Raw genomic sequence first — 23,934 nt, forward strand, 5'->3', positions numbered from 1 at the left:
TCAGCAGGGACTGGCTGCTCAGAAGGCCCTCGGAGGAACGTGCTTGTTACGCTGGAGTTTCTGCCCCAAATCCTACAAGCCAGCAAGGTCTTGCTGGGTCATCTGATAAGCCCCATCTCCAGCAGAACCAGCTCAGGTGCTGCTGCTGGTTTCTTCCAGCATTACTATGAATTTAGCTGATTTTAAGCAAATACATTTTAAATTATTGTGTGTCTCTGCCTTTGCCCACTTGCCACTTTAAAAAGAAAGAAAAAAAAAAACCACAACAACAACTGTAAAACACAGAAAGCTCTTTCAATCCTTCAGCACACAGAGCACTTTTCTTTCCACTGGGGTTTCTAGCTTTGACAGAATCAGCCTCGAATTAAACAAGATCCAGCCTGGCCAGCAAAAGGGGATTTCTGCTGGAAGACAGGATTCATGACTGCTCAGTAACTTTAGGATTTACAGGCTGGTCAGGGCCCATAGCACCAGGCGCTGCAAGGATGAAGTAAACAGCCTCTGCTCCATAGGTTTTTAAAAGCAGCAGCTAAATGCAGCAGGGAGAAGCAAGGGAATAATTAACCATATCATTATACCGCCATGTAGTGTCTGATGGAAATTGCCACCTTGAAGCCAACTGATTTCCACCATGATTATTTGAGGGCTGAGGGGAATAAGAGTTTTATTTCACGCTTTCAAGAAAAAGCCTGGACGAACTCGTGAGAGCAGCGTGCAGGCAGCAGAGATTGCAGCATTTGCGGAGGGCTGATGGCCCTGCAGAGTGTAACGAGGCATTAAAAAACAAGAAAAGCTGTTGCTGCAGTTCGGGAACAGATCAAAGGCCGGGAGCACCCCAGGAGTGAAAAGAGTAGCTGATAACAGGGTACAGTAACAGGGCTGATACATGGGTGCGACTCAGCCCTGAAGCACCTTGCTGGTGCAGATAGCAGAGCCTGGGAATGACTCACTGGCAGATCAAATGCCTTCTAAATGGGACAACAGGGCTGTGTGTGCCAGCAGGCAGATGAGGCAGGAGAAATCCAAGGCTTTAGGCTCTCACAGCCTTGAAGAACCTCTTCGCACTTCTGAAAAAATTAAGCGTTGTGATGGAGCCAGAAATATTCGCGTGCTACGCGCGAGTCCCACCTGCAGATCCCGAAGCGCTGCACTGAGGCCTCTCGCTGGCACGGGACAGCTGCTGCCTCCCACCCAGGGCTGAGTCCCAGGTCCAGCTGCCCTTCGGACAGCGCTTCATAACCTGCATGAAATGTCAGAGTCTGCCCGAATGAGAAATGGAGAAATCCTGTGAAAACGCAGCCAAAGCAGCGGTAATGTTAAAAACATTCGAAAAGGGAAAGAGGTTCTTCCATCACAGCCCCTCTGCCTAAATACCTCCGGATTTTGGGTTGGGATAATGGTTTTCACCTCTCTCACCTCCGAACTCCCACTGGTGCCGAGCAGCTGCAGTGTTCAAGTACAAAACCCTGGCAGCAGGAGAACAACTTTGGGTTTCCAAACCACTGAGGGCGAACGAGGTGGTATTTTGATCAGGAGGCAGAGGTGCCCTTTAACAGCAGGAGAGGGTTAGAGACCAGTCTTTAATATCAACCACTTTTTGGTGCTGATTTAAGCCCAGCACCACACAGGCCCATACTGTTGTGGAATGGAGTAAAATAAAAAAATAACAGGCAGCAGATCTGTAAAATGGTTTCCATTTGGTGATTCTCTCCCTCAGATTCCTTCCAACCTATTCTGTGTTTGACTAATTAGAGCTTAAAAAAAAAAAAAATCCTGCAGCTTCACAGACTTGTTTCTCAAGCTTCAGTGCAGAATTTAAACAATGAGAAACTGAAGAAGCAGGTCTTGCTTTAAAGGTCATCACCTAATTCAGAAGGAATCTGCAGAGGGCAAGAAGCCAGCAGGGAGTTCCCTGTTGCTCTATCACATTGCACCACGTTTCAGTGTGCACCAGGGAAACGCCAACTGCTTTTGTTCCTGGATATCAGATATGCCCCCACACCAGGAGAGCAGCCTTCACCCTCAGAGCACTGCGTGTCACTACAGGCTCTGTCACTACACCACACACCCTCAGCCAGACCGAGAGAGGCAGTCTTTGAGTATATCCCATCAGAGCTGGATTTGCTATGCTGTTTTCCGCCTGCCCAAACAGTCTCCATGCTGTTCCCCACCACAGTCAATGCGTGTTGGCAGGGATTTCGTGCTCCCGTTCACAGCCTTACTGACTAGAAGACTGCAAAGTCTCTAAGTGTCGGGCTGGCATCACAACAGCCAGGATCTTCACAGTGTCACACGTCCCCCTGCAGCAGTGTGTTAACATCACTGCCCCTGTGACAGCATCGAGGGATCCCTGCAAGGGGGCCAGCAAGCAAGGCTGCGACAACTCGAGCACAAAACAAAAAGCACCCAAAGGCTACCCTGTAAAACTCTGTGGTGCCCCACAGACTTGTCCAGTGCAACAAGAAGCTTCCATTTCAGACTCTTTCACTTCTAAAATGCCACTGCCTGAGCTCGACCCTGCACAAAAGGGGCTCTACAGTCAGCTATTAGGTCGAGTTTCCTCAGCTAACTTGGCTGCAGGAGAGAGGGAGCAATTCAAGTGCCTGCCCCTGGGTGGGTCTCTCGGGGTGCTGCTGCAGCTTGACACTGAATATCCTGTTTGTATCATTTCTCCCCTTCACCAGCAGCTCAGCCAGAGCCTCTCCAGCGTCAGAAATAATTCTGTCCTTGCAGTCCATCTGTAATTGAACTCACATGTCAACACATCATTTATCTAAAATGAGGGTAAAGAACTGTAACCAATACAGGGAGAGAAATGATCTTTTAAAGAAGTGATTTTACCTACAACCACACACATTAAAAACGGATTAGTCATAACTGCAGGTTTTTTTTCAGGGCTCTGCTCCAAATCTGACTCTATTGAATGGCTGCACTCTGCACTTCTGCATCTGAGTGCTTTCAGCTTGTTTTAAAGTCCAGCCCCAACTTTCATTTCCCACAGGCTGTGAAGCTTGTTTCAGGAAGAAGGAACAACCTCCTTGCAGTTGTTTCATTTTCCAGCCCAGAGCTCCAGAGATGTGTAGTGAGACCCACAAGATGGTCTGAGCTGAAAACAAACCCACACAGTGAAGCAGAGGGGGCAGATCTGCTCAGCCCCTGGAGTCAGCTGCTCTCTCCTTTCAGTCCCGTTTCCCTTAACGTACTGTTCCACTCTTTCCATGCTCACGTCATGCTGTTTCCATTCAAGGGAAACAGTACGGAACTTCATTTTTGTATTCAGGAGGCCAGCGGGTACCCAGCTTCTGCTGCAGAAAAACGGTCATGGTTCAGCTCCTGCTCCCTTTGGACACGGGAATAACAACAGGGACAGACTTGCTGGAGGAGGCACAGCCACACTACAAGATCTGTTCACCTTCTTTCCCTTTCAGCCCCACCATGGTTTGTAGCTGTTGCAAAAATTAATACACGTTGAGGAGCTAATGGTATCCCTCCATCCCCCGAAAGGCTTGTTAAATACCCATCTTAAAAGCACTGTGTTTGAGCTAAATATTGTAATTATGATTACTAGTGTGCATGAGTCGCAGCTTGAAACCACGGGAAGCTGCCTCTTTGCAAATCATTGCTGACAGCAGGCAAAGCCTTGGCGGCTGCCCCAGCTCAAATCTCCTTTCTCGACGGGCAAAAGCTGTGACGGCAACAAAAATTCCTACCACAGACGAAGTCTAGAAGTGTATTGCAGGAATCTGTCAGCTGGTGCTTGTGAACAGACTCACACACTTCCTGTGCTTGCTAAAATCTGTTTTGACTGAGGCTGCACGGCTACCTGAGGAATCAAAAGCATCTGTGCATCTACTTTCTTATTTGTCCATTGCAACTGTACCTTGGAAGGAGGTTAGGAAGTTTTTTCTCTACACAAACACTTTGAACCCCTCTGCTAAAGGCAACCAACACAATTCATCAAGATCTACATATAAGAAGTGTGATTTTCAATAACTCAGGGGGACTTTCACTATCTAATTCTTGAGACACTTGTTTAAAATCCATCTATTACATTAAGCAATAAATAAACCAGAAACAGGAAACTGGAAGAGACTGGGTGGGACAAGGAATACAAGGAAGGAAGGAAGGAAGGAAAGATACAATCATTCAGAAAACCTAAATTAGTTCTTTGCAATACCATACAAATACTTGGCTCTGCAATATCCCAGACACTCTTTTTTTCAGACAGTAAAGATATCCTTTGCCCCAACAGGCAGCTACACTAAACAGCAAGTGCCTTACCCATCCAAAATATAAGATTAGGGAGATCTCTGTAAACACTGTTTAGAAATGTTCCTCTTGTCAGTGTTTGGTATCCTTAGGGGTACAGGGATAAGACATTTCTCCCCAGCAAGTTACCTTTTTTTCTCCAGTGGGTGATGAGATTTCCTGCAAGATACCAATTGCTCTGCCATCTCTTTGGTTAATCTAACCCAAGTCTAAAAAAAAGGCATTTACCCTGCAGCCTGTGGAGAGTGTTTCTGTTCATCTGACAGACAGGACAGAAGCCCCTTCTTAAAATCCTGAGATCCAGCTATATTAGCATCCCAAACCATTAAAATCAGTCAGAAAAAGAATGTTCTTCTCCTCCAAACAAGGCGAGTTGGATTCATCCAGGCTCACACACACTCCTCACTCATGCAACAACTGCAAAAGAATCTTTTTTTCTGACTACTGTAGCCCCAGTTTTCATACAACTCCTTATGTAATGTAGAGTGGTAGAATTCTATCATTAAATTTTGTCCTGATTTCCCATATTTAGCCATTATTTATAAACAGCAAGTTTTAGCTCATGCTAAGCTTCCCTCGGTAATATATTCCTATGGTACCTCTAAGAAAATATGAGAAAGATATTCATTTATGCTGAGTAAAACACACATGAAATTGAAGATTTGGTGGCAACATAATGAACTTTAGGTCCCTTCTATAATACTCTCTGAGTATTTATTTAACAGTCATGGCTATGTTGACAGTATAACAAATAGGGGAACAAAATCAGGGTGGCATTGATGTTTTCTGACTACAAGGGATTTTGGCTGGAATTTCCCAACAGCTATAAACAACAAGGAAACCTTCAAGTTCAATAAGGCAGAGCCACTTCTTAGTTTGGCTGTGAGTGTGTGTTCCACCAGAACAATAGGGTTGTTTCTCTTTGAGGGGAAACACTGCATTCGCTGTTTAAATAGCAAACACAAGAGTAAACACAAGAGTAGCTTTAAAACAAGTTTATGGAGAAAAGCATAAAAAGCATTCTCATTAAAAAGACAAATTATTCAAACACACCTACTGTAGTATTGCTGCAGGAGTCATTGTAATTCTCCATCACACTCTATTTTTGTTCCACATGGCCACACCATGATCAACTCATAAGGCCAGGTTCAATGTCACAGCATGACCACTTACCAAACCAGTGGGGTTTTTTTTTCTCGTCAAAAAATTCTTTTTTCTATAACACAGAGGTTTCTCATGTCAGACATGCCTCAGGATGCACAATATGACGTAGCCAGGAGAAAGCAGCTACCTTCCACATGGCAAGTCAATCAAATAATTTGTAATTGTGTGTAATATCTAACTGGCAACTACACAGGCAAAAACTCTGAGTTATCTAAAGGCAGATCTTGGGGATATTTGTTCCCTCCCTTCAGTTTATTTCCTTCCTTTTTCTCCTTGCAGCTCCTGGTGCCCCGCAGAGAATCACTCACTGTTCCCTTCTGTTGTTCTCAGACCAGTTTGCTCTGCTTCCCCCAGCAACTTTTCTAGAAGTGGCAGTGCATGAAATACATTTGCAAACTGGGTCTTCCAGGCTGAATAACATCCAGAAAAGGATGTGCCCATTCCGTCACTAAGATGGAAGGCATGATCTTGTCCTTCAAGCAGACTCAAGAGAGGTGCTGTCAGTGAAGTCTGTAAAAAATGCTTTGAGGATCAGCACACCACACTGTCAGTTATGTTGAGCTGCTGTGTACAAGTGTTATTCTCACCTGGTAATTCTGAATTCCCACCAAACTTCTTTAAAATGGACTACAGAGCATGATTAATTTAATGGCAAAGCATTCTCTTCTTCCTTTGTCACTTGGGATTACAATTAGTTCCTCCATCACTTGTGTAGTTTTCATTAGTTAGCTCAGCACAAATTTACAGGAGCACTTCCTTGAAATAACTCTAAAAGCAATAATGACATCTAATAAATTTCTTACTTTTTCCTACAAACTTTTTTTGCATTAGTAGGGGAAAATTATGCCAACTGACTTCATCGGGCTGCAAGGATTAACCCATCATTTATAATACCCTTTAAAAATGAGAAAGTGTCATTTAAATGTTAGTCACATGAGTAAGAAGTGAGTCAATATTCTGCATATTAACTGAATGCATTTGAAGTGCTAGAGTTTTTCTGAAGCCTGCCAAGACTGAGCCATAACAATTTCTTTTATAGCTGGAGATCAGCCTGAATAAAAGACCTTCCTAAGATCCAGAAGGTGAAGATCAGAGTTATACACACATTATCTCCATTCCACTGAATGTCAGCTTAAAGGGGGAAAAAAGAAAAAAAAAAAAAAAGAAAAAAAAAATCAGAGAGGATTAGCAAGAAGAACGAGCTGTGATTACTTTTCAGGAAAGGAAATAAGGAAAATGAGATCACTGGTGCCATACTGCAATCTAAAAATTAATCCAAAATCTGGCAGTCCAACAGAGTGATCCATCAGTTGGTCTCTTTCAAAGACCAAAAGTGAGCTCTGAAAGTTCATGTTAAGGGACATAAATACTGCTTGGGTCCCCTACAATTGAAATTTTCCTTTATGCTGAATGCGATTTGTATCTGAGGCATCAGACAAGGGTTTCTGGATTCCTAACCCTGGAGTCAGTCACTGTTAACACAAAATAGTTGTCTGAAAACACGAGCCTCTAAAACCAAATGTTGATATGCAGATACCAGCCCTGATCTCGACAAATCTTTTATCTGTTTCCGCCTTCCTCCTCTTCTCTGGACACAGAAAAAACATTGTTACAATGAGGTAATAAATTTTGCCTGGGAGAGTGCCAGGAGATCCAGATCTGCTGACTTCTGTGCAGAACAAGAGTTCACCAAGAGTGTTTAAGGAATATATACAACTTTCTCTCTGCTTTGGGAACTAGATTTTTTTTTCTTTCTTTCTTTTTTTTTCCTGGATCGTGCTTCATTGTGTATATACAGAATGGTTTGGGTTTGAAGGTACTTTAAAGATCATCTGGATCCAACCCCTGCCATGGGCAGGAACACCTTCCATTGTCCCAGGCTGCTCCAAGCCCTGTCCATGGACATTTCCAGGGATGGGGCAGCCACAGCTTCTCTGGGCACCCTGTGCCACGGCCTCCGCACCTCACAGGAGAGAATTTCCTCCTAATATTATACGCTTAAAAAATGCAATTCCAGTAAATCCACGATGCACTCCCGGGAGCCAAAGCATCCTCCCAGCACTTCCACTGCACTCCCAGCCGCCACTCCAGGGCCAGGAGCTGTGGGCAGGGGCCGGGAGACGGTGTGGACATAGAACCGACCCCATTCCCTCAGGCAGGGGCAGAGCTGCCCGCGGAGCCCCGCCGCTCGCTCCAGCCCTCAAGCTCCGGCCGGCTGCGCCTTGCCCTGCCGAGCTCCGCTGTCACCGCGCCACCGCCGGCACCTGCCCGCGGACAGGAGCCGGAATCAACGGCGGCACCACCGGCAGCGGCAGGAGCCCGGGCCTGGCATCCTATCCCGGGCTGCCCATCCCCGACACCCCGTGCAGCCCATCCCTGGCAATCCGTGAGACACCGCCAGGTCCCGGCACCGGTCCCCGTCGTGATCCCGATCGCGGTCCCGGTCCCCATCCCGGGTCCTAATCCCGATCTACATTGTTGACCCGGTGCGCATCTCCAGTCCCATCCTGGTCCACATCATCGCCCCGGTCCCCATCCCCGTTCCTGTTCCCCTTCCCTTCCCATCCCGGTCCCCATCCCCATCCCCATCCCCATCCCCATCCCCATCCCCATCCCCATCCCCATCCCCATTCCCATCATCTCCGATCCCTTTCCCATCCCGGTCTCTATCCCGATCCCAGTCCCCATCCCCGTTCCCGTTCCCATCCCGGTCCCCATCCCTGTCCCCGTTCCCATCCCGGTCCGGGTCCCCGCTCCCCTCGCAACTCCGCCCGCTCTCACGCGCCCCCTCGGCCACGCCCCTTTCCCACGCCGCTCCATTCATCCCCCCGCCTCCCCCCGTCACGTGACGCGGGCCCGGCGGGCGCTCCTCGGCCGGGGCTTCGCCGCCGCTTCCGGCCGGGGCCGGGGGCGGGGCCGGGGCGGGGCGGGGCGGGCGCCGCGGCGGCGGCGGCGGGAGGGGAGCGGCGCTCCCGGCAACATGGCGGCGCGCGGGGCGGGCAGCGCCTGAGCCCGGCGCCTCTCGGTCCGCGGGGGTTTCCCCCCCGGCCCCAGCCTCCTCTTCTTCCTCCTCTTCCTCCTTCCTCCTCCTCCTTCTCCTCCTCCGCCTCCTGCCCCGCTCCCCGGCGCGGCCATGGAGAGCGAGGAGGAGCAGCACATGACCACGCTGCTCTGCATGGGCTTCTCGGACGCGGCCGCCATCCGCAAGGCCCTGCGCCTGGCCAAGAACGACATCAACGAGGCCGTGGCGCTGCTCACCAACGAGCGGCCCGGCCTCCACTACGGCGGCTACGAGCCCATGGAGAGCGGGCAGGGCCCGCCGGGCGGGCACGGCTCCCCCGCCGGCGGGCAGGGCCCCCGCGGCGGCGACGGGGACGGCGGAGGCGGCGGGGGCGGCTTCGACCCCCCGCCCGCCTACCACGAAGTGGTGGAGACCGAGGTGAGCTGCGGGCGGGCGGTCCCGGGGCGGTGGGAGCCACCCGCAGCCTCCCCGCTGCCGGGGCCCGGCGGGCGGGGGTCGGCCCGGGCGTGGGGCCGGCGGGAGGTGCCCCGGGATCCCCGGGCACTCCCCGGGCCGGGGGTTCCTCATCCCCCCCGCATTCCCTGCCCGCCGCCCGCCCGGCGCGCTCCCGAGCCCGTTCTCCGCGATCGCTGCAAGGTGAAGCGCACCCAGGGTTTTCCTTGGCATTCCAGGAATGTGTGGCTACCGTAGGGCTCTGCTTTTCGCTCCCCCTGTTGTGCCTTCTTGCATAATCCCGGTGACTAAGGGCTGTCTATTTTTTTTTTTTTAGCTGTTTGCACAATGCGAAGGAAAGCGCAGCGTGGGTATGACTTTAGGTACAGTTTTATTTGGATAAGCTGAGCGTAAGTTCTGAAATAGGAACGCAGTGAGGTCAAATGTTTTTCGTAACAGAGCTTAAACTCGTAACTTAGGGCTGTGATCTGAAATAAAACTGAAGTAGATCGAGGTGCTGGAGAATGTTAACCTTTCTCAGGTTCTCTCCTTCCTTTGCCTTTCTCTTCCATCCTCTTCCAGAACTCTGAGCCCTTCAGCCAGCAGATACACTCATGGTGTGTTCTCCTTGATGTCTGGAACAGTCTTGTAATGCTTTCCTGTAAAGCCTTCTCCTCCTCCTGGTCTTTTTCCCAGAACTTTACAGAGTGCTCATAAGGAAAGAGCTAGTTAGTAGTGTCCAGACTGTGGGACTCGTGGGGGTGAGAACAGCAGAATGCCCCTCTGTGTGATACCAAAGGGCCACCTTGTCCAGGCTCTGTCTCAAGAAGTGGTCAAGAGCAGATGCTTAATCTCTTGAATAAAACCAGGGAACCTCGTGTACCCTCCCAGTGAAGAGTATCCTGAGGGGTTTTTGTGCCAGAAAAGTGCTCCCTTTCTGTGCCTGCATGTGTATGTGCCTATAAATACATTCATGAAGAATCCATGGGCGTATCTGGTGCGTAACTACACTTGCACGGATCATCCGTATCCGTAGCCTCGGCTTACTGACGTCCAGCCCTGCGGAATAAAGATAGGTGATCCTGCTCACTGAATTAACTGGGTTAGATCCTGAGCTCCTCTAAGCTGCTGATGTGTGCTTGTGGAGTAAGGTGATCCGTGGGATGGCACGTGTGCCACGCAGAAGCGGAGCCGCTCTGTGACTTCCTCGACTAAAGTGCCAGGGAACTGGTTTCCAGCCTTCCCTGTGAAGGATTGAGAGTGAATGAGAGTTCTTGTTGGCATTTGGATTGGATGTAGTTATAGCTGGGACAGTCTGGCTTGTCAGTGTGACATTTCAAGGGAAGCTGTCAGTGTAAACTTCAGAGCAGCGCTTTTTTCCCTGCTCCTGTTCCCGTTACAAATGGCACTTTGACAACTCTCAGAGGATTCTCCCGCCCCCCATTATTTCATCCTGTATTTCTGATCAAATTTACTTTACGCTTTATAATAGTTTCCTTTGCCACTCACGTTCTTGTTTGCTCTGGCTCGTGTTCTCTTTAACCCACAGGAGGGAAGTCAAAACACTTCAATAGGTAAATCACTGCACAGAGCAGGCATTTCAAAAGGATTGAGGTGTCTTTCTGCATGAAACTTTATATAAATTCATGCCTCAATTTAGTAGTTGGATTCATTTGCATGTGAGCATCTGTCAACTTCTGCGTGTGTATGCAAAACAGTACTTTTGTAATAAAAGTTACATCTATAAAAGTCCTGAGATTGGAATTGTTGCCTGTGCATATTTGTCTAACACTGCAGTACAATTTAACACCTTTTTACATACATCGTACGAAAGGAGGAAAGTGATATATGATCAGTTCTTGGGGCTTTTTTATTCGTCAACTGTAATCTAGCATTACATTTAATAAGCTACAGCTATTATTTAAGTGGTTAATCAGTAGTTAATCAGGTTAATCAGTAGTTTTCCATTCAGCAGAAGTTTATGGCATATGAAGCTGTACAGAAAGCCATTGCAGAAGCAGCTATATTATTCATTGTAGTCATACACATTATGGTGAAACATATTGTACCCCATGCTGTCTTGTGGTAATTCAGATGTTATTTCTGGTTTTCTTCCTCTCAGTATCATCTCTCTTTCTAACAGCTCTTCGAGTGTGTATTCCTCCTTCTCTTCATAATACCAGTTTTAACTTTTATTCAGTGGGGAGGAAGTGGTGTGTTAGATTTTTGGATTTTATACATCAGCAACAGGAGATAAAGAGGAGATAAATCACAGGAGAAGAATTCTTAGAAATTTTTCCCCTAGTAAAATGTTCCATTCTAACGCTTCATGAACAAAAGTTAGGAATAGATGTTATAATTTAAAAATAACAAGGATGCTTCAGTCATTCTTCTAGGCACGTATAACAGGTCTGTACTTTGAATTTGCCTGCTTTTTTTGGCTGAGCACACTTTAGCATGTATATAAGAATAGGATTAAACGCTTTACATTTTCCCTAATCAGTAATGAATCCATTATGTATGCATATGCTTATTTGGTCTCTATTACATAATGTTAGAATCTGTTCAGCATTCATGTGGATCAAAGAAAGGCTTGTCTAGTGGTTTTCTTTGAGAGGAGCACAGCAACCAGATACATATCATACTAGTTAAAACACGTTTTGTTTAGATAAGATTTTAAAAATCAGTGTGAATCCTCTTTTAGAGGTCCAGACTGCTGGTCTTCAGGGCTGTCTGAAAGTGTTAAAGAAGCCTGAATTTAGAGTAACTGGCTCAGGAGCAAGATAGCTGCTGTGAGCTGGCCCAGCATATGCCCTGTGCTTTCTGTATGAGGCTCAAGGTGAAGATGTGCATAATTTTCAATTTCATGAGGTTAAAACTTCAGTTTCAGGAGGCAGTGTTTCCCAGTTGCTTCTGGTTTAGGTTAATAGCTGTGGTGTGCCTTTGGCATTGATGCTGGTAGCATGGCCACGCTTAACTCATCAAAAGGAAAAGGCCAGATAATCTTGGAAGTGCAAAGGGGGCTTCAGTTCATTTGTGCAGTCTTCCTGAAACCGCAGGAAGTTCAGCTTGAGATTTACAGCTGGTTGTAAGTTTTGCCCTTTGTAGCACCAAACCACACTGAATAGACTGAGGTCACCTGCTTTTCCAAGAGGTGACTGTGTTTGTTTGACATAACTTCTATGTTTATATCTGTTGACAGAAGTAAATCTTGCAATTTGGCAAGAATGTGGGGTTTCTGTGTTTATTCCTTAGGCAACATGCAGACTGTCACGGTGTGATTCTGTGCTGAGGGAGGCGGGTGAAGGATGCTATGCTCATCTCTTCATCTGACTGACAGATAAGCTGCTTTATGAACTGCTGCTAAATCCTTATAATTTAAGACAAGACTATAAATGAATGTGATGACAATGTCTGTCGGTGTGTCCATGAATTGCCACAGGTGCCATAATTGCTGGCTTTAAAGAGTTTGAGAGGAGGAGGGTGGAGAAAAGGGAGGCTAAACAAATGTGGGGATTATGACCAGAGAACTCGAAATGGTGGGGAGGGGCAGGTAAAAATACTAGACATACACCAATGGTTTGTATAACCTTCACTAAAGCAAACTTAATTTGCTTTTTAAACAGCTCCTGAGAGCCATTACTATGACCTTTTGGCTAAATTGTGATGAACAGATTATATTACCCCCCGGCTATTCCTGTCCCCATCAGCATGTGCTCTTTTGATTTATGTTTTTTTCGTTGAACTGGATCAAAAGCTCATACATGCCAGATTTTACTAGGTGAGGTCTATAATAAAACTTGTCCAAGATTGCTTTTGAGGTGCTGTTTGACTGCAAGAGAAGAGATTTTGTGCAAAAAACAGGCGGGCGACTGTAGTGAGTGCCAGTGCCAGGAACATTCTCACTAGTCATGCTGCAGAACTGTGGTGTTCAAACCCTACCTCTCCTCATTATTAAAGCTCAGGACTGAAAGCAGTTCTGCCACAGATGTGCTGCGTCACGGTGGGTGTGTAACTTAACCTCTGGTTTAGCTTTTAATGTGTAAGATGAGGATAATGGGGTGTGCTTTATTAGGAGAACCAAGGACATTAGGCTTGTGAAGTTCGTTGATCTTTGAATGGAAGGAGCTGTATTTATTTAAAGACAAGGTATTTAGCCTTCAAGCAAATGAGATGGATTTCACACTACAGTTCTGCACATTTAAAGTCAGTCTCCTCTCTTGTAAGTAGTCTTGAGCTTTGCAAAAGTGGGTATTTCTTGCATTCTCATGTGGAAGTTTTACAGTGTGGCTTGTCAACGAATCGGCCTTGTAAAACAATTAAGCAATCAAATAAACCTCTGTGGTGGATTCTGGCATCGAGTGCTTGGCTGGATGCCAACAGAGTGTCAAGTGGAATTAGTATTTTAGCACTCCTGGTTTTCAGCATCACTGTTTTCAAAAGTGAGTGGTCCTGGTGTGGAACCTCTTTCTATATTCTGATTCCATTAACACTTCCTTGAAAGCATATGAAAGAAAATACTCTGGGTTTCATTCTTGGTATAACACAGACTAATAGAGATGCTACATGAAGTTGGGGTGATACTGAAAGGTGCAGCTGATTAGTTTTAAACATAAGGTTTGTTTTGAATAACTCACGAAGTCATTATCATGTAATGTGATCGTTAGAGTAATTGCTGGATTGAGAGGATCACCCTGTAATTACTGGTTCATTGGTGAAGGTGATGCCTGCAGGGTCAGTGAAGGTGGGAGACAGCTCTGTACAGCCAAATTCTCAGCTGGGCAGGAAGTGTCTCTGGTATAATGTCCTCTGGAAGCATTTTTTGGTCATCTTCCCAGTTTACAGTGCTATTCTGTGGCAGCTGTTTAATAAGGAAGTGAAATACTGAGGAAGAATGAGAATAAAAACAAATTAGCCAGTGTTAGAAGTTAATTCCAGCAAATCATTTGGATCGCTTTTGCATTAAGGAACAGTAGCTCTTTGTATGAGGAGGGCAAAAGAGGAAGTGCCTGTATCTTTTGTAAGCTTTTATTTTGAAAAAAACCCACATATTTGTGCTGCTGTAGGAATAGCCTTTGGTGTATATGTTTCAGGGGCCAAAATAAAAATTCATTTCAGAAGCCGATGTTCTCAGTGTTTCTTGCCACTTAATCTTCCTCCCACTACTTTACAACACTTCTGGTTTTTCTGATGCCCAGCAGAATGATCTTGAGAGGCATTTAAAGATTTTTTTTTCATATTAGTCACAGTTTTGGAATTATACGCTTTCAAAATCAGCTGCGTTGTCAGTTCTGGTTTCTGTTTCACTATACATCAGTAGAACCGAAGTACGGATGACTGTTTAGCAGCATTATTGAATTAATTTTCCTTTCCAGAGCCTGACCTTTGGTCACTAAAATGTTACAGTAAATACTTTATGTTGTGGTTCTGCAGCACTTCTCTATTAATTCCTGGTGTTTTGGCAAAAGGAGATACGAGTATTGATTTAATTTTAAGTACTGAAATGTTAAGCGTTTGTGATGCATTGTTTTATTGTTTTAAAGCACAATGTTTATCTGATATCACACCAAGTTATTCTGAGTTATTTGGTAACAAGCATGAGGTTTTGTGCTTATGAAAACTCAAAGGTTGAGAGGAATAATGGTGTTGACTCTGAGTCTGGCTGGTTGTAGTTACACTAATGGAGTAAGTTTTTCAATATATCCACTGACAGTAATGAAAACACATGGAAGATAAGTGTTTTCCTTGGTTCCTTATGAATGGCATTCCTAACAGTGCTTTCCATGACCTCTCCCTCACCTACAACTTATCAAATACTTATCCCCTACAACTTAGTCAAAATACCACTTGTCAAAAGTGGTTGTAGTGAAGCTGTGCCTCAGATTTCACTGAATACTGTGGTAATAGCAGTATAGAAGGGCAAAGAGGCCCCTTGTATTTTTGGAGTTAAATGGAGGTTTTAATTCAAGTGCTATTTTTGCAGAGCCTCAGTTGTTTTGTTTTGCTGTGATGCTCAGGACTATGTTTATCTTTGAACAAGTAGGCAAGTACATCAGGGAGTATTGCCTGGTAACATCACACCATCACCCTGGAAATCAGGGAGAGAGTACAACTCATGTTTTCAGAAACTCTTGAGTTAATTCTCAGCTTTGCTGAATTTGTTTTTATTTTTCAAATTCATATTATGTTCTTCTTCCCAATCTTACACAGTTCTTGGTTGTGAGACACAAGGGGCAGAGGGAGGGTGGAGCCATAGGGGTTTTGTGGTTATAATTTGTTATAATCCTTTACAGCTACTAAGGGTTTCGTCTAAACATGCATCTTTGATGGTGACCTTGTGCAACTCTCAGCTAAGGTCAGTGTCTAAAACCTTCTGTGAGAAAGTTTGCCAAATAAATTGGGTTTTTCTTAGGGTGTCTCTATGGTGGGATGAGAGTCCAGATCAACTTCAGTTAGGTGGAGTCTGTAAAGGAGGATTCATTTTCCTTTAGTAGTAGACTGGTATCATTCTTTTATATTAGCAAGACAGAATACTAGCATTTTTTTCTTGTGGCAAGACTGCAGTTATTTGTGTAAAGTAGTCCATAGTAGAAATTTTAAGGGCTTCATTGTTATGAAAAAAGAACAAAACATCTGTGTATCTCACCAACAAGCTTATGTTCTCTTAGCAGAACATAAACAACAAAAAACATTCCTATCTGTCGCTGCGCTTAAAATTTTTGCATCTAAATATGTTTCTCTGGGTGAAAATTCAAGGGTGAGATGCTATATCTCTTTAGGACTTAAAACAGTTAAAAACTGTGACAATACTCTGCAAGTAGATGTCTGTTTGCCAGTAAAACATTCAGGAAATCACAGGGGGTTATCTTATTGCCAGATAAGAAACATAATGTGGAAATTCCATACATGACACCATTTTTTGAGTCTTACTGATACTGACATATTCACAAGAGGATACCAAGTTTGCTCTTAGAAGCGTGGGTCCAATGGGTTCAATCTGAGTGCAGGAACAGGCAGCTCGGGAAAAACTCTGCAATTTAGTTCCCACATCTGCCACTTAACGAGAGTTGAAAGTTCTTTAACCCTCCGGAATACCAGTTTATAAAAAGCTAACAGGTTACAGGTATGAAAGTGTGACAATTTTTTAAAACATTGAATACTTTGTTCATAGCGTTTATGTGTAAGTGCGAGGTGGTGGCTTTGAAAGGCTTTGAATTCTTGCACTTGTGTTTCAGTTCTAGGTAACAGAATATCCCCCTTTTAGGAGTTAATTAAGAGATGAAAAGGTTTGACATCCAGGCGTGAAAGTGAAAGCTGCTTTAATCAATAGTCTGGCAGCTGGAGGGACTGTCAGGTCATGACTTGAGGATTCATAGCTTCTCCCACAAATTGATGGGCGCAGTACATCAGAGCAGAGAAATGCTCTGTTTTTATGGGTGTTTGATGTATTTCTCTCACCTTGCCTCCACCTGAGCGTTGCAGTGCTCTGCAAACACTTGTGAGTGGTGCATCAGTGCTGTGGCTCGGGGGAGCATCCCTGCTGACACTTGACAGCTGGAAAAGCTGTAGCATTGGGAAATTGATTTCTTTACGTTGACTATGTCTGTGATAAAAACTGAAAGGTAGACCTAAAATGGTTGTCGGCTAGTTCTGGTTTTATGTTGTTTTGTTGTGTTGTTGGTTTTTTTATTATTATTACTGCTTTTCAGAGCAGTTAAACTTTGTCCTGTTTGTAGGTACATAGTAACAAGGTTTTGTGGTTGTTTTGGGGTTTTTTTTAAACAATGCAGTAAAACTTCAAAAATCTGTTTTCTTGGCTATAAAATGCTGGTTATTTTTCAAAATCACTTATTAGAGAGGCATGAGGTGGAGGTAACTGCTTGGTCAGCTGTGTCTTAGAAAGTCTGATCCTGTTGCTTGTTGAAAGAAACGGGACTTCGGGATTTTGTTTCCTGAGTTATATTGGATTCAAGAGCACATAATGTGAGTTAGCTGTGGTGATAATGGATTCTGTTGGTAGCCTCCTATCAAAATCAAATTAACGAATTTAAATTATAATTTGACTGTAATTTCATTATTAAGGCTGCCAATTAGAATCAAAACAAGTCCTCAACTCCTTGTTATTTTACGTAAAGTGACTGGTATGGGAGCTGTCAGAGGCTTTAGTTAAACAATGTTTGATGAGTTAATTAGCTGAATACTGCATGAATACATTTTGAAGCTTTAAACTGTGACCTTTTGGCAATTAAAGTTAATTCATATTTCACTTTTTGTGCTAATCTTTGTTCTGTGTTACTCTTCAATAGAAGGTTTTATGCCACAGATTTAAGCAATGCTTTATTGATCAGATGTTGAACAGTTTTTGTTTATTCAGCCTTGCAAGCAAATCTGGGAGGTGCCAGGTCCCCAGAGGGGGAATCTTGAGCTTGTGCCTGTTCCTGTGAGGGTTTTTCTCCTGGGAGCCTGTGTGTGTGTTTAGCTATAACTGCATTTTCACGCCTTGAAAAAAAGCCAGAAGAGCCAAGACTGTTAGAATGAGGGAATCTTCAGGGCTTTTGTGCAATAAGAGACACAGCAGAAGGCGTGGAAAACTGTGTTAAAGGTTTGTCAGCCAAAGTTTGTTGATCTCAGTATTTCAGCTGCAGAAGTGGTCACAGATTTATGCTGGGCACCGTGACTTCCTACTGCAGAAAAGAGCAATTGTAGTTTGTCTTTGGGTGACCTGTTGCTTACCAGGAGCAGGGTCTGGGGGTTGTTTTTTGGTTGTTTGTTTGTTTTTGCTATTCTGTGGAGGAACATCCCTACAAACCCTTATCATGCTGGGGGCCAGTCCAGTGCTAAGTCTGTCCAGCCAGAATTGCAGAGTCCTGATGCTGGTCATCATCAGCTGGCAGACACCATTCTCAAGTCACCTATTTGAGGAGAGGGAGATCGCTTTTTATATATATTTATTTATAAACAAGCAAACAAACCCCATGTAATTCCCCAAAGCCAAGATTCAGGAAACCACTTTTTGGGAGGCTGACATCGCCTTTTATCCTATTTACTTTCACATACGCCGTAATTTTTCTTCAAAATCTTTTATTTTCTCTGTGGATCTTTGTCAGTAGAGTTTGCAGTGACAGTCCCCGAGCTCCTCAGTTTAGAGCATTAATTGTGGATATGTGTTCAGGGCTGTGTTGCATTTGTGAATGTCAGCAGAGAAAGGAGCTCTCCAGGCTGTGTTGGAGTGTGAGATCTGTGTGCAGATCTCCAGCCAGCATAAGATGATGCAAGGACTGAGCTGACGTTTCACCTGGCTGCAGCAGCTGCTGGTAATAAATCCCTCACTTTAAAGAGCAGTGCCCAAATTGATTTAAAAACCGGGGTTTTAATTGATTTTAAAACTGTGAACAATTTGAGCTTTTTCATGTGCAGAAAGACACTAATTATGAAAGAGCAGCAGTAAGTCTTTAAAGAGACTGTTTTCTTGTAGTAGATATTTTTTAAGAAACACAACTCAGTCTGTGCTAATAAAACGTGAACATAGCTGTAATCTCCCAGAAATGCAGAGTGTTAAATTTATTAATGGTTTGGAGAGGAATTTGGGTTTTAAACTGCCTGGGTGTATGTTTGAGACTGTCACAGGTTTCACAGTAGCTGTGAAGCTATGCGGATGTGATGTGTTCTAAAATTAATAAATGAACTTGATACTTTCTGCACATGGTTTTAGTAGCAGAGTACTTTCAAGCAAGAAGCCTCATTGCCTCTGATTCCTGGAAAGTGCCAAAAGCATGCTCCTTCAACGCAAATAGTTCCATTATTAATAGGGCAATATTCCAAATACCACACTCATTTTTTTGTGTAAAACCATCTTTTCACTGCACTGTTGGTAGACTCAATCTAGCAACAGTCCAGATGTGTTCTGAGCATAATTTATGATAATGTGGGAGCTGAATGTACAGTGAAGAGCATGTATTATTTCACTTTCCATATGGATTTCTGTGTCATGGATCCTGGCAGTCACTTGTGTGGAAACAGGTAACTAATGAGCAGCATTGCTTGGATGCAGATGGGAAAGCAGAACAACAAGTGGAGTTTTTCAGCTACAGTTGAAGATGTGCATTGCTGTTCTGTACCTTTTAAGATACCAGTTGCTGTCACTGCGTTTATTTAATGTACATTTTTCTCCAGGGAATGAAGCAACTGTGGCTCTGTTTCTGTAACATTTGTTGAAATGTTGCTTTCCGTGGCTGCAATTGGAGGCTTAACTGCAGTCCTTGAAGGCCCAGCAATTGGGTGTTTATGTTATCCTCAGTCTGCCTTTATTGTACTAAAAGTTCATTCCCTGCTCTGCTACCGTGAGCACTTTCTTTGTAAGTGCACACTTGTTTTCTGTAGGAAATGGTTTTGCTTTCTACATGGGTGTTCTTTACAGAAGCTGTATAATTAATAATTTAATTGCTAAAAAATGCTTCTAGATAATGTCAGGGGTTTTTTATGTAGACCTTCAAACATGCCTTCTCCCAAACCTGAAGTATTTAAACAGGGCATGATTTGCTAGATGGGGATTACATTCATCTTCCATGCAGAGTGCTGGATTCAGGTGACCACAGTTTCAGGAGCTGATATTCAGCTCTGCTGAAGTACAACTTCCCATAAAGACAAACTGAGTGTTTAGTAGGGATTTGGAGAAAAGTGGCTCTTTATTTCCCAAACACCAACATGTTTTTTTCCTAAGCAGTGTTCTGTTCCTATAAATTGTCCTGCTGCTCTCCAGAACATTAGTAAGTCCAGCCCGCGTGCTGTCCATGAACTTTAAAGGTTAAGCTCTGTACAATTGCTGTTCCCTTGGCTTAATAGTTTTAAACCATTATGAAAGTGAATGACACATTTACTTTTTTTAAAAGACGTCTAATCCTACAAATAGCAAATGCAGTGAGAGAGCTGGAAGCACGCTTGTGTGCATACATTGATTTCGTTCTTGGTATACCATCTCCTCCAGAGTTCAGTTCTTTCTTTTGGTTTATTACTTTCTAGTTGTTCCATTCACTTTCCTGACACTGTCTGGTTTTTAATTTTGATTATGTTTCCTGCTTGTCCTTCTTCCCCCCATGTCCCTGGCTTCTTTCTCAGTGGGATCTTGTTACCATCACTGCACTTGTTTTCCACTGTCTCGTGCTTGCTGCCAGACCTGATCCAGACGTTCTGTCCTTTCTCCTGCTGGCTTTGCCTGCTGTTGTGGAGGCAGGGAAAGGTAGTCCATGTGAACTCTTTGACACATTGGGTACCTGGCATCCATGGGAGGTTAAAAAATAAACAAAAGAAAATAAATGAATAACTTCTCTACTCTTTCTTTGGCGCTGCTGAGGCATTTACCTCATATGGCACTTGGTGGAGAGCAGGGGGTAATTCTGTGTCCTGTACACAGAAATAACTGCTCTTTAGTGCCACTAGCAAAGAAACCTGTAAAGCTTAGCTCCAGTCACCTGCTTGCCTGTTCCCTCTTGCCTTCCAGAGTATTTGCCAGTAACTCATGACTTCAGGAGAAGGATAATTACATTACCTTGTTGGACAATTATATTTGATGTAGATTTTTCTTTAGACTATTAATTAGGAAAAGAAAATCTTGATGTACTGAAACAGTATCCTGTATTTCTACTGTGATGAGGTGAAATGGATTTCCCTTAGAGTAAACTATTCCCACATTCTACAGGAGCTGTTGAACAGAGGATTAATGCGCAGATCTATGGAGATCAAAACTTGTACTCCACAGTCTTCCAGGGACTGCAAGTACTTATCACCTGGCTCTAGGATCTGATATGTTATGAAACAAGATTTGCTGCTTAAATAGGCAATTAGTTAGCAATTAGTTATGTAAACATAGCAGTTATCACCTACACGAAATACATCCAGGTATGTAATCCCTTCAATTCAAATTGAAATATTAAATTCTACCTCGAAAAACACAAGCAGCCTCAGGGCTGAGAATTTGACACGCTTGTTACAAGCACGGCTGCCTTTTCTAAACCCTTTAATGTGTCTAGGAAACCGTTTCACTTGAACTTTTTTTTTTTCACTTACAGAAAAATGATGAAAATGGGAATTGCTCTGGTGAAGGGATTGAGTTTCCAACAACCAACTTGTATGAACTGGAGAGCAGAGTTTTGACAGATCACTGGTCCATACCCTACAAGCGGGAGGAGTCTCTAGGCAAGTGCCTAATTGCATCCACCTACCTGGCAAGACTGGGTAAGTTCCCTTTCACAATTACACAGATTATCTGTTCACAGGGTGTCACAGAATGTTGGGCAGTTCTTTCACTTTAATTTTGCTGCTGTTTACTTGCACGGTGCACAACAATCACATCTCTGGGAAAGGGGTTAACAGTGAACTGTTCTACCCAATGCTGTAAAAACAACATGGATCTATTTTCTTTCTCTCTAAAGTAATTTGTTTGCCTTTTTTTTTTTTTTTTTTTTTCAAAAAGTGGTGCATGTTTCTTTATGTTCTAATAATTGTGGGAATTACATCTTTTCAGAGCTAAATCACTGACTCAGTTTTCCTTGTGCTGGTTATTTTCCATTCATAAAAGCAAGCTGTCCTCTCAATCTCTGCTGTACCATGCGTGTATAAGTGCTTGTTTTTCTCTGGTGAAATGCTTATATTGCATTAGATCTGAATTGGACTATTCTTCTTCAATACTTTGGCTGAGGTTTGGAGTGTTATGGAGGCACCACACCCAACAACTGGTGTATAATTGAGAGTACAAGATAGTTTTTCAGTCATGCCTGATGCAGGCTAAAGGAATATTGTAATCTCTTGGAAGAATAGAAATTGTCAAGTGGTTCTGGTTTGCTGCTCTGTTTCCAATCTGTGTTAAAAGGCTGTGCTTTAATTTGGTTTTCGAGGGAGGCTGTGAAGCATCTGTAGTGTATGAATTGTAAACTCTGAAGTTTACAAGTTGCCTATGGTGCTAATAATGCTTGAAGAAGCTGTAGAAGGTATTGGGAAACTAATTCTTAGCTCTGAAAGGCAGGTTCTCTCAAGTCATGCTTTTTGTGGCTTAAAAAGTGTGCTAGTTATGAAGGAGCAGTAGCACTTTTACTACTGCTGGTTTGGGTTGGTGTTCCCTCAAATTTGCAACAAGGTCCCTGAGGTCATCTTAAAAAGTTTTGGTTTTTTATAGTACTGTTAAAAAGCACTCTTTTTTTTCTGTAAAGGTCTTTCTGATTCCGATGAGAATTGCAAGAGGTTTATGGACAGATGCATGCCTGAAGCATTTAAGAAGGTAAGTAGGTACAGGAGGCCAGTTCAGTGTTTCTTTGTGTTTTGTAATCCAGACTTCAGGCAACTGCTGAATGGGTTCTTAGATTAAAATCACACTCAAATTATTTTCCTAGATTAAAATCATAGAAATTTAAATGTAAATTGTACAAGGTCCTAATTCTGTAATTCTGGCCAACTTTAGCACTTAGCTTTTTTCTTTTATTTTATTTTTCCCCTCTTAAATGAAGAGCCCTGTAGTAACTAACAGAGCCCAAAGAGAGGTTTAAAGACCCTTGGCCACTGGTGGCAAGTTCATGGTCAGATTTTCATTAACTATTCTCTCTGTTATTTCTTCAGAGGATTGCTAAATTCTTTTCACAATCCATTTAGAATTTTATCTTTCTCCAGTTTTCGATGCCCTGTGTTTCTCTGTGCTGTTGTGAATTTTCTGTATAGAGCTCCCCAAACTAATTGACATCCCACTATTCCATCTACTTTAGGTACTGGCTAAATTTCCTGCCCAGTTTTTAGACCATATGTATAAAAATGCATACATACCCTTTAAAAAATTACTCTGTCCTAGTGTTAAAATACTGAGAATATTATTCCATTTAAGGAAGATAGAAATTTAAGGGAGAAATTCTTCTTCCATTTAGTTATCAGGGTGCTAATCTTACATACAATAGTTTTATATCACTTGGGGGTTTTTTGCATAAGAAATAAACAATGTATACTGTTCCTCCAAAAGGATAATCTGTAGAAATCTAAGTTCGGGATGTGCTGAGTTACAATTTGCTGAAATATTTACAAGAAACTCTATTAATGGTACTAAAAGTGATCGTATTTAAACTATTAAGTTTTTTATCTGCTTCTGTTCAGACACAGCAGAAATTAGATGAAATTTGCAGATGGCAGCCAAGTGTCCTTTATAAACAACCATGAAACCAGATTTAAAGAACATGTTTCAGTAGGTGGAAGCAGCATTAAATACCCCTCTCTCCTGGTACATGTGCTTTGTTTTCCAGTAGAAGCTTCTCAGAAAGTGTGAATTGGTGAATGGTTACCTCAGCTGAATCAGTGCAGCTTTATGGCTGCCTGTTTCAAGATTTAATAGTTGTGTGTTCAATCTGCAAACAGATTAGTTTTATATTAGTTGCACTTTGCAAAGGTTATGGTCTCTACTAGTGCATTCACATGGAAAACACTTTGATAGATTTTATTTTCTGTCATAAGATGTGATTTAAGGTATTCTTCCACAGAATTACAAATTGAATTAACTCTTAAGCCATTAGTACAGGAAGAACATCTGAAAAATACATCAGATGGTGATGAGTGCATTCCAAGGAAACATTTATTCTGAAAACAATCTCAGGATTTGATAAAATTATCCTTCTTTGTGATTGTGCTCAAACTTCTAAAAAATTACTTTTTTTTTTTTTTTTCTTGTTAGCTGTTGACATCCAGTGCTGTTCACAAGTGGGGAACCGAAATCCATGAAGGAATTTACAACATGCTCATGCTGCTGGTGGACCTGGTTGCAGAAAGAGTAAAACAAGATCCTATCCCTGTGGGCCTGCTTGGTGTGCTTACAATGGTATTTGACTCTCTGATGCAGTTTCTAATATCTGGGTGTTTGGCATTTTGTATTTCTGCAGCTGATGCTTCTTCCAACTGTTTAACTTGTAGTTCATTGTCTTAAAGTCTGCAGCCATTGCTTGCTGCAGATATTTTATATCCAGTGTGCAATTCAGAGGAGTGGGTGTTGTTCAAAACTTCTGATAACTAGCAGTTTTAAAAAA

At 43.3% G+C, this 23,934-nt stretch overlaps 1 protein-coding gene across 3 annotated transcripts in view; it reads left to right on the top strand.

Annotated features, from left to right (window-relative positions):
- Positions 1 to 8,397: 8,397 nt before the first annotated feature.
- The window catches only part of USP24 (ubiquitin specific peptidase 24), a 61,597-nt gene continuing 46,060 nt past the window's right edge, over positions 8,398 to 23,934 (top strand). Inside the window, exons 1-4 of one of the 3 annotated variants that reach the window (XM_040073655.1) lie at positions 8,398 to 8,872; positions 20,953 to 21,118; positions 22,090 to 22,157; positions 23,586 to 23,729. In XM_040073655.1, coding sequence (XP_039929589.1) covers positions 8,567 to 8,872; positions 20,953 to 21,118; positions 22,090 to 22,157; positions 23,586 to 23,729 — 684 coding nt within the window. In that variant the 5' untranslated portion in view covers positions 8,398 to 8,566. Of the gene's footprint in view, positions 8,873 to 12,860; positions 12,891 to 18,784; positions 18,908 to 20,952; positions 21,119 to 22,089; positions 22,158 to 23,585; positions 23,730 to 23,934 lie in introns of those variants that run through there. The other 2 variants (XM_040073657.1, XM_040073656.2) reach the window with 2 other exon arrangements.

Source organism: Hirundo rustica, chromosome 9 (genome assembly GCF_015227805.2).
Source record: "Hirundo rustica isolate bHirRus1 chromosome 9, bHirRus1.pri.v3, whole genome shotgun sequence".
In the NCBI taxonomy this organism is placed as follows: domain Eukaryota; kingdom Metazoa; phylum Chordata; class Aves; order Passeriformes; family Hirundinidae; genus Hirundo; species Hirundo rustica.